General features: G+C 40.8%; 1 protein-coding gene across 1 annotated transcript; it reads left to right on the forward strand.

Annotated features, from left to right (window-relative positions):
• Positions 1-9,996: 9,996 nt before the first annotated feature.
• Positions 9,997-12,842, forward strand: LOC115674202 (probable xyloglucan endotransglucosylase/hydrolase protein 32). The gene is made up of 4 exons (XM_030596547.2): positions 9,997-10,563; positions 10,684-10,784; positions 11,318-11,535; positions 12,177-12,842. The coding sequence occupies exons 1-4, from the start codon at positions 10,356-10,358 to the stop codon at positions 12,541-12,543; spliced, it is 894 nt and encodes a 297-aa protein (XP_030452407.1). The 5' UTR covers positions 9,997-10,355; the 3' UTR covers positions 12,544-12,842.
• The last annotated feature ends 282 nt before the right edge of the window (positions 12,843-13,124 follow it).

Here is a 13,124-nt window from a genome sequence, read left to right on the forward strand (position 1 = left end):
TCCGAATTTGATGATAACAACTGAATAAATGGTCCTCTTATGGGACCCACTTCCCATTACTTTATTGGTTGAGGAACAAGGCCCATGGGCCTAAATGCATACTTTACTTATTGCAATGTTTGTGTTTGCTAGATGTATGTTAGGCCCGATGCATGTTCGGCCGGTAGCCCACAATGGTCATTTAGGGTCCATTTGGTTCAACTTTGAAAATGCTACTTGGGGGAATGCAAATACCTTTGGGTAAAAGCTCATTGGGGAAATACAAATGGTGTTTGGTAAAAATATTTTGTAAAGCTACTTTGGCCAAAATATAGTGTTTGGTGAATTATTTTTGCAAATGGACTTTGGGAATAAAAAACCTAACTTACCCTTCGCCGGAGCCGGCGCCGGCCGGTCGCCGACGAGCCAGATCTGGCGCCGACGGCCGTCGCCTGAGGTCGGGCGACCGCCGGCGGGCCAGATCTAGGGCCGGCGGCCGTCGCCTGAGGCCGGGTGACCCTCGGTGGTCGCGGGACCAAGCAACCTTTGAGTCGCGCGACCCGGGCGGCCGGCGCTGGGTCGCGCGACCTCGGGCGGCCGTCGCCCCGAGGTCGCGCGACCTAGGCGGCCGTCTAGGTCACGCGACCTCGGGCGACGGTCGCCGAGGTCGCGCGACCCGGGCGGCGGCCGCCCGAGGTCGCGCGACCCGGGCGGCGGCCGGCAGGTCCCGTGACCCTCGCCGAGGGTCGCCCGGCCTCGAGCGACAGCCGCCGGCCTCTTGCCGGCCCGATCCGGCGCCGGCCACCTCACGAAGAAGAAGATGAACAGTACACACGAGGGACAAAATCGGAATAAGCCAAAATAACTAAGGGTAGTTTGGGGATAAAAAATTTTGGTTCAGCATTTGCCAAATTTTGGTTCAGCATCCCAAATGCTAGCTTTGGGCTTTCGGTATCTTAAAAGCAATTGCCAAACGGTTCAGCATTTTGGGAAGGGGCTTTCGAGGCCGAAAGCCCCTTCCAAAAGCTGAACCAAACGGGACCTTAGAACCCAACTTTAGGGGTTAACCGATATGAGTTGCCTTTTTATGAATGCAAATGGTAGCTCGTTATCGTTAACCATTAATCAAATAATGTTAGATGATTAAGTGGGTGGATAAATCGAAATGCATGCCAAGCAAAGGCCGATCCTGAGGCCCGTGTTTGATTAGTGAATTGCTTGCATCGTTGCCTTGCTTTGGTTGTTCCTTTGTGCATTGCTTGTCATAAATGTATCTTATAGATGTAAAAATCGACACCCGAGAGGCGATTCATGGAGGAGAGAGTTCAAAGTTGTAAAAGGCGGAGGCGATAAACCGATGTCCAATCCGGTCTCAATTTGAATTCAATTAATGGAGGTGATAGACCAATGTTCAATCGAGTCTCAATTTGTATCCAATTTATTCATTCCCGATCATGTCTCGGGTTTTCAATTTGTGTTGTAATAAACACCCGACGAGTTGTGGGTTTTATTTTCTTGCACTTAGAATTAGCCCGTTCTTTCAATACCTTGGGTGTTTACTTTACGCAATGCATTTCAATACAATTGTTTCTTTCTTTCTTTTCTAGACTAAGATAGGATTAGTTTAGAATCTTAAATGAAAACACAAAAACAAGATGCATGATCACCTAGTGGACTAAGATTTTGTCATGAAAATGGTAAAGAACAAATGCATGACAACTTAGATAATAACCATATTAAGTTTAGCGGTACCGAAAGGGCATTAATAGAAATATTAACGTAAGTTAGTCCCCGAACTCATGATCTCTGGTTCTCGTAGAAACCAATACGAAATTCCTGCATATTGATTGGGTATTCTAGCCGACCCTCGACCTAGGCTAGTGGCGACTCCTAAAAAAGATAAAATTGATCCGATGTCACGCGAGGTATGGATTTAGGGAAAATCCACATTCATGATCAATGGACCGTATGGATGACCAAAAGATTGATTCAGTAAGCTGTCTTTTATGATGTGCCATACGGACCGTTTCATGAGCACTTACCTCTAAACCCGCTTCATTGAGTTCGGCCCTCGAGAGGTAGGTCGCGACAGACGACTCTCATAATGATTTAAGATTTGAATCACAGTTACGCACCCCTTCCAAAGAAATGCAAAACTTTGGGCCATATACTTTGGGACAGACTTTCAAAATTGCATTATTCTTTTTATCTTTCGATTTTGGTTTTCGATCAAAAGCAAATGTTATTTTTTTTGAAAATTCAGGATCGCGGGATGGAAAATGGCAAGGCACTACCTACTGCTTATTGAGAAAAAAAATAAAATTGTGTATTACCATTATATGAGATTATAATTATTTGAATTGAGTTAATTATATGTAATCCTTACTAATATAGTTCAAATATATACTATCCGTATTACAGAACCATCACTGTTTCAATATGTAGTATGATAGTCTCCCCACGCATTACTCGAATGAAATTTTTCTATTTGATAAGGGCCCATATCGATATGTATGGTCTACAATGCTTTCGAAGTTGGCATATTGAGCTCGTATGGTTCAACGATAATGCATTTTTCAATTGGATATTTAAATGGTATAATGATGATCATTGGCCACTTGGTGAGAAATTTCTGGGGTACTTTTTTTTTGTGGGCCGGTTTACATAATAAAACTAGGCCCGATTACATGTCAGCTAAAACCCACCTATGATCCGGACAACGTTTTTTCGTCTTCACCAGAATCACCTCTAGTTTTGCAAGAAAGAAAAAGGTGGTGATAAGAACATTCCAAGTACCATAACTTTCGTATGTCGGTCACTTGAGTATCATATTAAGAGTCATAACTTCTAAAAAATGTTCGCTTGAGTATCATAACTTTCAATGGATTACTTGTGTGCCTTAATTTTTAAAAAATCTCACCCAAGTGACGAAAGTCCAACATGGCATAACACTTGTGGTTAACGTCTTTAAGAAATTGTGGTACTCAAATGATGAATTGCAAATGTATATGGCACTCAAATGAACATCATACAAATTTTATGGCACTCGTATGATCGGAAAAAAAAAAGTTATAACACTTAAGTAAGCGCCGTATGAAAATTATAGCACTTGTAGTCCAGGTAGGAATGTTCTTCATTCGCTCTATCCGCAAAGCGACATACTGAAAAAAAATAACTTAGGAAAATATCTCGGCAACCTTGGGTATTTTAAGAAGCAGTGTTCAATCGGATCGATGGAATCTAAATATCATGGCAACTTGGAGTATTTGAAGAAGCGATGTTCAATTGGATCGACAGAATCAATCGAACGCTTAGAGAAAGATCTCCTTTTTAGAACTTCCAAAACTTCATCCCAGCCCAGAAAAGTGACTGACCGGAGCCCTTTTGATAGATGGAAGAAAGGGTTGTTGAGACCTAGCTCTACATGCCCACACCTGTGTAGAGTTGATCATTCAACACCTCCGGCTCAAATCCATTTTCGACCTATTAATCTTAGTATCATAGGTGGTCAAACGGTTGCCCCCTAATTACTGGACCGACCTGCTTTAAGAATTCCATAAACACCCAGCGAAGATATGGCAAGCAAATAAAGTTGCCCTATGTTCAGATCTGACAATACCAAACCATAATCAAAAGGTACAGCAGCCCAAGCGACCAGACTTAATGTAAATCCAGCCACTGGGGCCATTCTACAAAGGAAGAAATTAGCACTACTTGGTGAAGTAGGTTATATAAAGATATGAAGTGGCGACCAGTGCAATTATCTCTTATGGGTTTTAGCGTAAGATCTTACACCTGTTACGAAATAATCAATTTAAGCCATAACTACCGGTCCTCATAAGTACATGAGGTTGCCGCCGGAGCCCAACAACGTGCCAAAAATCATGAAGTCTCTCCACACGAGATAGCAAATACCTAAAGCACGACTTAGTCTAGAAGTTCGCTCACGAAATGACTGATAGAATCACGTCAAGTTCATATCTGTAACATAGTATTAAAGTTTTTATAAGGTGGCTTAGAAAAACGGGCCACCGACTTAGGCTGCCTGCCCAAGCCCAATCATATTACGAAAGAAGTACGATCTTTTGTTGTTATACATCATGAACGGATCCAAATAAGGATTTTTGGGTCCGATTCTTAGATCCGGTCCTGGGCACGGTCCGTTTATGGGTCAGGCCAGTAAGGAGCTTGAGAATCAACGTGGGACACTCTCAAAGTGTCGGTAGGGCATCTCGTCCCACGCTCTGCTGCTTTCAGAGAACAACCATCATTGATTGTCGTGAGCACCGCCAAGGATTACGTAACGAATTAAAATAAATAAATAAATGAAACTGCTTCCATTTTCCTTATATTATTCTATCTCTCTATCTGTATATTTTTTATGTATATAATAATTATATAATTTTGCTCGAAGTTCCATTGCAATTATTGTATTGGTAAGCCTAATCCATCACACAGACGACCTAATTATTTGGATTACTCATTTGAGCTAAGAGAACAAGAACTTTTGCTTTCCCTAGTTGTCTTTTCTTGTGAAACGTTCTCTGTCTTTTTCTAAAAAGGGCAAAAGGAGAAAAAAGAAGAAGAGGAAAACTATTTAAATTGAAACGATAATGGAAGCAAATTTGATGAGTTCAAAGAAACCTCTTAATTAGCCATCATTAAAGGTTATTACTCGTGAATTCTAGTATGTGAAAATTAGGGATCATTACCAAAAAAAAAAAATCCTAAACTTATCGTACGGACCAATCGAAATGACTACATTGGCAAATCGTTAAAAGGTTTAGAACTAAATTGGCCAAATCGAAAAGTGTAAAACTGAATTGACATCCGTACGATAGGTCTAAGACCTTTTTAGTAATTTCCCCTGAAAACTAGAAGTTTGATGCGAGCTGTTGAGATGCCAAAGCATGGTGCCTCCGTTGTGCAACGTGTGTCGATAAGTGAACGGATTCATTGTTCGCAAGATTGAAATGCGATAGATCAATTAAATTTATCTATATAGTTCACGACCCTATATAAAATTTTAGAAAAATCATGATATAGGCTATGTCAAATATGTGTAAACTTATAGGCACAGTCGTGTCAATGTATATTCGATTGATTTAGCTCACAAAATGAGTACTTGAGAACCGTCATAAAGGAGAATAAATTATATGTGCCATTTCTTTCCCTACCATAATCTAAGTGAATCATCATTAGAAAGAGTAAATCTACTCATAAACCCAATGGACATGCACTAGTGGACTTGAGATCATTCATGATCATGAAGTATATTTCGTCTGGCGTAAACTCGATCGATTGCATTGATAATTTGATTAGCTAACAAATTGAATGGTGCACCACATAAATTTTGACTTGCCGTTTATATATATATTTTTCCTTTTCATATGAATTAATCAACCCTAGCAAAAATCTCGAGTATATGTTTTGCGATAAATTTTAGTTTTTTGTAGAATAAATGTAGTTTTGACTTTGCATATTAGAATATGTTAATCATATGTGGAATCTATGCAAGCACGGGGCAGCACACTAGTGTATATTTTATATTCTTATTGCTCAACACGACATCTGTTGGGTGTCTTGAAAATATAAGATTAGATTTATATATTTTCGTCCGAGTTATGGCCGTGGTTCCTTGGGATTTTGGTGGACGACCGACTAAAGATCACACCTTATTATTTCATAGAACCTACACATAATTAAATGAAGGGTTTAGTTGAATCATGTTTGCACGGCTGATGCGAGCCTCGCTCGTCGTCTTCTTCCTCATAGGTTTTGAGGACATTGGACCTTATTCATCAAATAATGGAGGTTAATAAAGCCAAAAGCTTTGGATCATCACACTTTTTAGAACCTCCAAAAGATGTAAGAGAGAGAGAGAGAGAGAGAGAGAGAGAGAGAGAGAGAGAGAGAGAGAGAGAGAGAGAGAGAGAGAGAGAGAAGAGAGAGAGAGAGAGAGAGAGAGAGAGAGAGAATGGCATCCAAGAGGTCACAAGACTCCTGATAATGATTTCCTTAATAATTATTATATAAACATCGATCCAACATAATATTTTCGAATAAAAATAAAGCATACATTGTCATCGTAGGTGTAAAGAAAATTTTAAATAGGCGATCTTTTTTATTCTTAATTTAGAGATTATTTTACAAACTTTCCCTCAAAGCGATGCATCGAATCTAATTGCTTAGATCATCTCAACAAAGTATTAGGCTTTTGACTTCATTTAAAAAGTTGAGGCAATGTTAAAAGGAGGAAATGCAAAGATGCTGTCTCCAAACACTTTTGAGAGAAGTCCATTGCACTTATTTTCTTGGTACCAAAACATACCCAAATTAAATAATTTTTTAGATAACGACAGAGAAATCAAACTGCTCCTATCTACTAGAAAAGGATACCCGATGATTCGACAAATATAATATAAAAATCAACCTAAATTTCTTGTGAGTGCCTTGATTTGTGGGGTCAATAAGGGCCCCATTTTTCTCATTTTCTTTCACCTTCATCTAAGTATTTCTTCCTCTGGCCGACAAAACAGTGTGACTATACTAGTACAAATGTACATTGCTCGTGCTGGTTTTGTCTTCCTTTATTGATTTTTCTTCTTTTTTGGTCCAAGAAAGGAGCTATCAGAGTTAGGGTTTAAGGGTAGGAGAGACCTACCCTGAGCACATAGTCCATGAATGTGAATTGGACCTAAAAGTCAGAAATTTATGAGGGTGGGATCAGCTGATTGAAGTAAATGTATGGCCTAAAATCTACGGATCATGTTTTCTCATTGTTCTCTCTTTTTTCTTTTGCCCCACCCCTTTGTTTCAAATGATGTGTGTGACTTGTACTTACAGATGGTAGGTCTCGAAATTTATTGTTTCCTGTAAAATGTGTCATCCCATAGGTTGTGGTTAGGGAACAAGTATTGTAAGGCTTATATTATCAAACTTACCAGATCTGGCGCAACTTATTGTAAGGCTTGTTAGGGCACCAGAAGTTTCCTCTTCTGGTAACCTTCTGATGGGTCAAAAGTCAAAGTTTTGCATGGCATCAGATCCAATGTAGATGAGGCAAAATCTTAGGCAGTTGGATTTTTTAATTGCCTTTTTCAAATAATTATTGCCAAAATGGGTATCCTAAACTTTACACACACGATATAGCGAGTCTCAAAACTGATAATCATTGTAATTGAATCTTAAATCTTTTAGCCGATGCAATCAGTTTCCACTGACTACTTCGGTGATTTTCAATGCAAAGGTGATTAAAAGGACTTGTCTGCACGTTTTAAAAGAAAATTTTAACTCGATTTTACACGATAAAATATTTAGAACTCAACCATAGTCCTTTCATAGAATTTAAAACTTTAAGGGGATTTTTCCCATGTCACAAAAGTCATTATAAGGTCACATCTTCAATCACTCTTTTTCCCTTTCATGTCTTCCATGGAGGAACCATAGCGTTATCCTTTCCATGGAAAAAACGAATCAGTGCCTCAGTGGAAATTACATGTTCTAAGGAAGTCTTAATCGGTCTACATCGCATGGCTTTTAAATTTTTAGAAATCATAGCTTTCTTTCTTTTTTCCCAGTGGTGTACAAACAGTGCTAAAGTCCTAGTGTTGAAATCCGCACCACACAATTATTGTGGTCATAATTACTAATCTTTCCTTAAATTGAATTGGTTGCGCTCATGTCGTGGTCTTGCCGCCAGTGATTATGGAATTGCATGCTTCCACTAAGCCGTCTCATTGACAGGCCACCATCTATAATTATTGCTCATAAGAAGAGCTCATTATCAGACAATTAAGTGTCGATTTATATGATTTTCGAGACACCGAAAGTCGACAATCCACAACGTAAAATCTGACATGGAGAGCCTACCCTACTTCGCAACATTGTGGGATGAAAACGCAATGAGATGACCTCAGTCGCTGTCATTGCACTTGCACAGTAGTAAACATCAGAAATGGACTTTAACGTGTCATCACACAGTCCTTATATATGTTCTGACAGTTAACTTAGGGGGAAAGAAATGCTCTCTGCATATTACAGAGTAACTCCTCAAGACAGAGCCTGAGGAAATGCTCCGTCCTACCGTGTGCCAACAAGGGTCGAGGCAAATTCAATCGATCTGTGTACCGGCGCATCATCGCGACGACAAGAGTCGATCCGGCAGCCTTTTCTCGAAGTGTGATCTTTAGGCCGCGGGCCCTATTGCGGTGATGATTTGGATGGCACGAACTGTTTTATCTTTTTTTCGAGTGTATGTGATTTGAACCAAAAAAGTTTTTTAGGGACTCTGAACGTAAAAAGATCTTAGATTACAGTACAACATCCTTCAGTGGTCAGTTGAGCTTAGTTCTGAAGCAGTTGAAGGGCGTGATAGTTTTGCTTTCCCCACAAAAATTGAAAATTTCAGTTAAATTTTGAAAAGTTCATAAAAAATTACATGTACATATGTATGTGGAGACTTATATTTCATGCAATTTTGAAACTTTTCTAACTTAGAAAAGTCAAAGTACATGCGCAATTAGATAGATTAAGATTAAATAAAACGTAAAAAGTAAAAGCCAATTCAAACATGACTTCAATTTTAAAGAGTGAAAGTTTATTTGACTTTGAAGTGACTTCTATTTAGTTATATTTACTTTTTAATAATCGAGACTCGACCTTTAATTAATTTTGAGGATCCCTTTTCCTAAATAGTCATTTAACATTATGTGCAATTCTTTTTCATACTTTTTAGAATTAGAATAGATTTTGATTTTGACGCAAAAGGGAAATAACTACCTTTTTCCCCTTAAAAGGATGGAAAAAATAGGGCCCTAAAGTGTTTGTCCTTTTTAACTATTAGGATCCGTTTATTTCTCGAGATTTGAATCATTTGAAAAATATTTTTTAAAAAATCATCGCTTAAAATGAATAGTCAATAAAAAAATATTTTCATTTTCGACAACAATTTATATCTAAATATTTTCGTGGACGATGAAAATATTTTTTGATTATTCATATTTATAACCGAAAGAAGTGGTTATTTTTAAGAAAATATTTTTTCAAAATATTTATTTTTTTGCAAAACAATGGAATATTAATAGAAACCAGGCAAATTCCTGCCACCCCAATTGATAAATCTTCTAAAGGTCAAAACTTTATCATAATTAAATGTGAGTAAAAATCGTGTAGCATAGGGAAAGAAGGTGGCCATGCCTCAATGATTGTATTATAATCCGCATGGCCTACACGCAATTAATCAAATCATTATTGTAGATAAACCCTCTCTCGTCCGTACACTAACCCCTCCTCCACGAAACGACAACCTAAGCTCACACGCATCAAAGTTGCGATCAAATCACGTGCGGGCCCAACTCAGGATCCACCATGTCGTCCCTCCTTTTACCATCCACTGGCCAAGAACTGGAACTGACTCAGGAGGGATGGAGGGGGCAAAGGACCAGAAGGTGAAATTGGTGAAAAGGAGAAGACTTCCCAAGGAGTGTTGGTAATGTCAGTAATGTTTTCAGCACGTCGGTGGGATTGTGACGACGAGCTCATCGACATTATACCTTCAGGTTCCGAGCAAACGTACGAGTCATAACTCTAATCAAACATTTCGTATTGAGTGCAGAACTTCTACCAAGATGATTGATTGCGCAGAGCGCCTCTTTCCGATCCCATCGCTTTGCAAAGAAAAAAATGGCCAATGAAATTATTTCTTTTGCATTGAATGCCGAGACAGAAGGGCATGTAGATGTAATGGTGGGGTGGGATGTAAGAAGTACTGGCATAGTCCTCGCACGGGTTCCAAATTATTGCGGGCAGTGAATGAGATGAAACTTGAAGCATCAAAAAGTGAAATGAACAGCCCAAAATTTACCAGCAAAGAGGAAAAAAAGAGAAGGAGAGCACATTTAAGAGATATTCATCTACCCACAGCTCGCAACACCATCTCTCCATCTCCTTTTCCTAGCTTTCCAGCCATGCAAAGCAAAGAGCTGAACAGGTTGCTCTCTTTAAAGGCAAGAAAACACGAGTAGTTGTAACATACAAGACATGCCATGGCCTCCACACGTTTACAGAATACACATTCTGAAGTCTTTTCTGCCCGTGAAATCTGAGTTAGTCTCGTTCATGCACACAATCTAGAGATGATCTCTGTGCCTGACCATGGTGAATTGCTTAATAAAGGAAGTGGGGGACCCACTAATCTTCCTATTTATATCAACTGTGCTGCCATACTCTCTCTCTCTCTCTCTCTCTCTCTCTCTCTCTCTCTCTCTCTCTCGCGTTTAAGCACTCACAAGCAAACAACGCATCCAGTCAAGCTCTCTTGCTTTATCGTTTGCCTTCTTCCTTGAGAAGAAGCAGCAGAAAGAAGAAAGGAGACGATGGCTCTGCTCTATCTCTCCCTGCTCCTGGTGTTCTTGATGCTGCCAATATGCCCAGGCAATGCCCAGTGGCCTCCATCGCCAGGGTACTGGCCGAGCTCGAGGTTCAGGTCCATGAGCTTCTACCAGGGGTTCAAGAACCTCTGGGGCCCCCAGCACCAGAGGGTTGACCAGAGCGCGTTGACCATCTGGCTTGACAGCACCTCAGGTCCTCCTCCGAATAGGAATCGACAGAAGTTCACTTCGTTCATGTGTATTGGGTCTTGTCGGTGCTGATTCGTTGTTCAATTTACGTTTGATTTACTTGGACTGGTGAATTGGATTGTAGGGAGCGGGTTCAAGTCGGTCAAGCCGTTCCGGTCCGGGTACTTTGGCGCGTCCATCAAGCTCCAACCGGGTTACACCGCAGGGGTCATAACTTCATTCTATGTGAGAAACGCGATGAACAGAGGCTATAGACATATTGCATTTGGATAGATGGGTTGATAGTACTAGGGATGAATTCATACATTTGTCTCTTCAATCTCCGGCAAGAGCTGCTTCTTTCTCTCTTAAACCGTCTGGACCGTTTTCGGCAGACCGAGGACATGAAGATAATCGACATTGAACAATTAGTCATTAAATCAATAGGGAGCTCAAAATTTGTTAGGATTTTAGGCATATAAAATGCCAGCTTCCTAAATTGATAAGGTATACTGCCGCTAAATCTAGAACGATGCTAGGTATGTCAAGACCGGTTTAGAAACTCGATACACAACGTTGCGAACCATTCTCGCTACACACATTCGGCATTGTTCCCTAAAAGATCTAGTGCGAACCCAACATAAATAGGAGTCAAGGTCGTAAATGGAAAGATTTTCGTTTTTATTTCTCTTTTCACTTTGGTGAAGCTTATGACAGACATTTTCAATTTCCTGGGGAGAAAGATAATTGATTGAATTGGGGTATGAAAACGATGGCAGCTTTCGAACAGCGAGGCTCATCCAGGGTTCCACGACGAGGTGGACATAGAGTTCCTGGGAACCACGTTCGGGAAGCCCTACACATTGCAGACCAACGTGTACATCCGAGGGAGCGGCGACGGCAAGATCATAGGCAGGGAGATGAAGTTCCATCTCTGGTTCGATCCCACCCAAGACTTCCATCACTATGCCATTCTTTGGAGACCCGACGAGCTCATGTAAGTCCAATAGCTCCTTTCTTGTTCCTCCTCTTTCTTCCATCGTCTAATTGCTCGCTGCTTCAACTCGCCCATGATCGGAAACCCGACATCGATCGTACCCACAGGATCGATTTCTTCTGCTGCACAGCGGCAAGTATCGGAGATTTAATCGATCCGGGGTTTTGACGTACCGACATGTTTTTTCGGAAAAGCTATGCATATCTGTTTGCCATTAGAATGTTGTCGTTCGATCTTTTTTGGTCAAACTGATCTCACCGACTATATAGTAAATATGTACCTTTGAATGTTAGTAAAGCTAATGACGCGACAAGCGAAATAGAGACACTATTGGCGCGAGGATAGACAGGGACGTGATCGTAATGTTGAGATCATGGGGACCAAATATATAAAACTAATTTTAATACGCACTCAATAGGAGGACATATGCTCTTTCCATGTAACACAATTTTTTTTTTTAACAAAATCATTTTTGGGTAATTTCTGAAATTATGAAAAAAAAATCGGTTTTACGTCCATTAGCTATTAATTTCTTCCTGTAACTATTGCTTATTAATTTAATCATCTGATAATAATTTGGAGATAATTTACGAAATGTAACGGCCCTTTTGTTTCTTATTCCTTTGCCCATGAATTTTCAGATTCCTCGTGGACGACATACCCATAAGGAGGTACCCGAGGAAGAGCGAGGCGACCTTCCCGATGAGGCCGATGTGGCTGTACGGGTCCATATGGGACGCCTCGTCGTGGGCCACGGAAGAAGGCAAGTACAAGGCCGACTACCGGTACCAGCCCTTCGTCGCGCGGTACACCAATTTCAAAGCGAGCGGCTGCTCCGCCTACTCCCCGGCCTGGTGCCATCCCCTCTCCGCCTCGCCCTACCGCTCGGGCGGCCTCACCGGGCAGCAATACCGCGCGATGAGATGGGTCCAAGCTCACCACATGGTCTATGACTACTGCCGAGACTCGAGAAGGGACCATTCGCTCACTCCCGAGTGCTGGAGCTGAGAAACGATGGTTCCCCCCAAGATTCTTACACAAGCCATATAAGCTCAAGCACAGCGTCAATTATATGATTTCGCTCTTCACATGTGTCGATTTCTATTGGAAATTTGGATTTTTTTTTTTCTTTTGGGGTCAAGAGGAGGGGTGTCTTGAGATGTGCTTCCCCCACCTTGCTACAAGGACATTTGGAGCAAGGGGTGTGTCGAGGCTCAAGCGTCCAAGGCCTCCCAAATCAAAAGGTGCAAAGAAGAAAGTGTGAACAAAGAGAAGTGTGTGAATGTTGTTGATAATAAGATTTTCTACTCTCTTTTTGCTCGAGGTGCTTTTGGGGTGTACATTATTGGTGGGATGGGATACAAGGTTTGGAAAGGGATTGAGGGGATGTGGAGGGGAGTGAAGCAAGGGAGAATAAAAAGAGGAGGGGACAAAGGGATGATGATTGGAGATGCCAAAAGGAGATGGGAGTCATGGGGCTTTGAGTTTTGAGGGTCTATCACTTGTCACTTCCAAATAAAGCAGAAGCCCCTTCGTATTTTGCATTTTTTTTCTTTTTTGGTACGTTGAGGGCGAAATCGACCGCATAT

Source organism: Syzygium oleosum, unplaced genomic scaffold (genome assembly GCF_021117445.2).
Source record: "Syzygium oleosum isolate NSW1041296 unplaced genomic scaffold, Sole_v2.1 Sole_v2.12, whole genome shotgun sequence".
NCBI lineage: Eukaryota > Viridiplantae > Streptophyta > Magnoliopsida > Myrtales > Myrtaceae > Syzygium > Syzygium oleosum.

Excerpts from the sequence above, each read along its gene's own strand:
- LOC115674202 (XM_030596547.2), top strand. The coding sequence starts at position 10,356 with ATGGCTCTGCTCTATCTCTCCCTGCTCCTGGTGTTCTTGATGCTGCCA. Across the intron at positions 10,785-11,317 it reads GGGTCATAACTTCATTCTAT|CTTTCGAACAGCGAGGCTCA; the intron begins GTGAGAAACGCG and ends AAACGATGGCAG. Across the intron at positions 11,536-12,176 it reads TGGAGACCCGACGAGCTCAT|ATTCCTCGTGGACGACATAC; the intron begins GTAAGTCCAATA and ends ATGAATTTTCAG.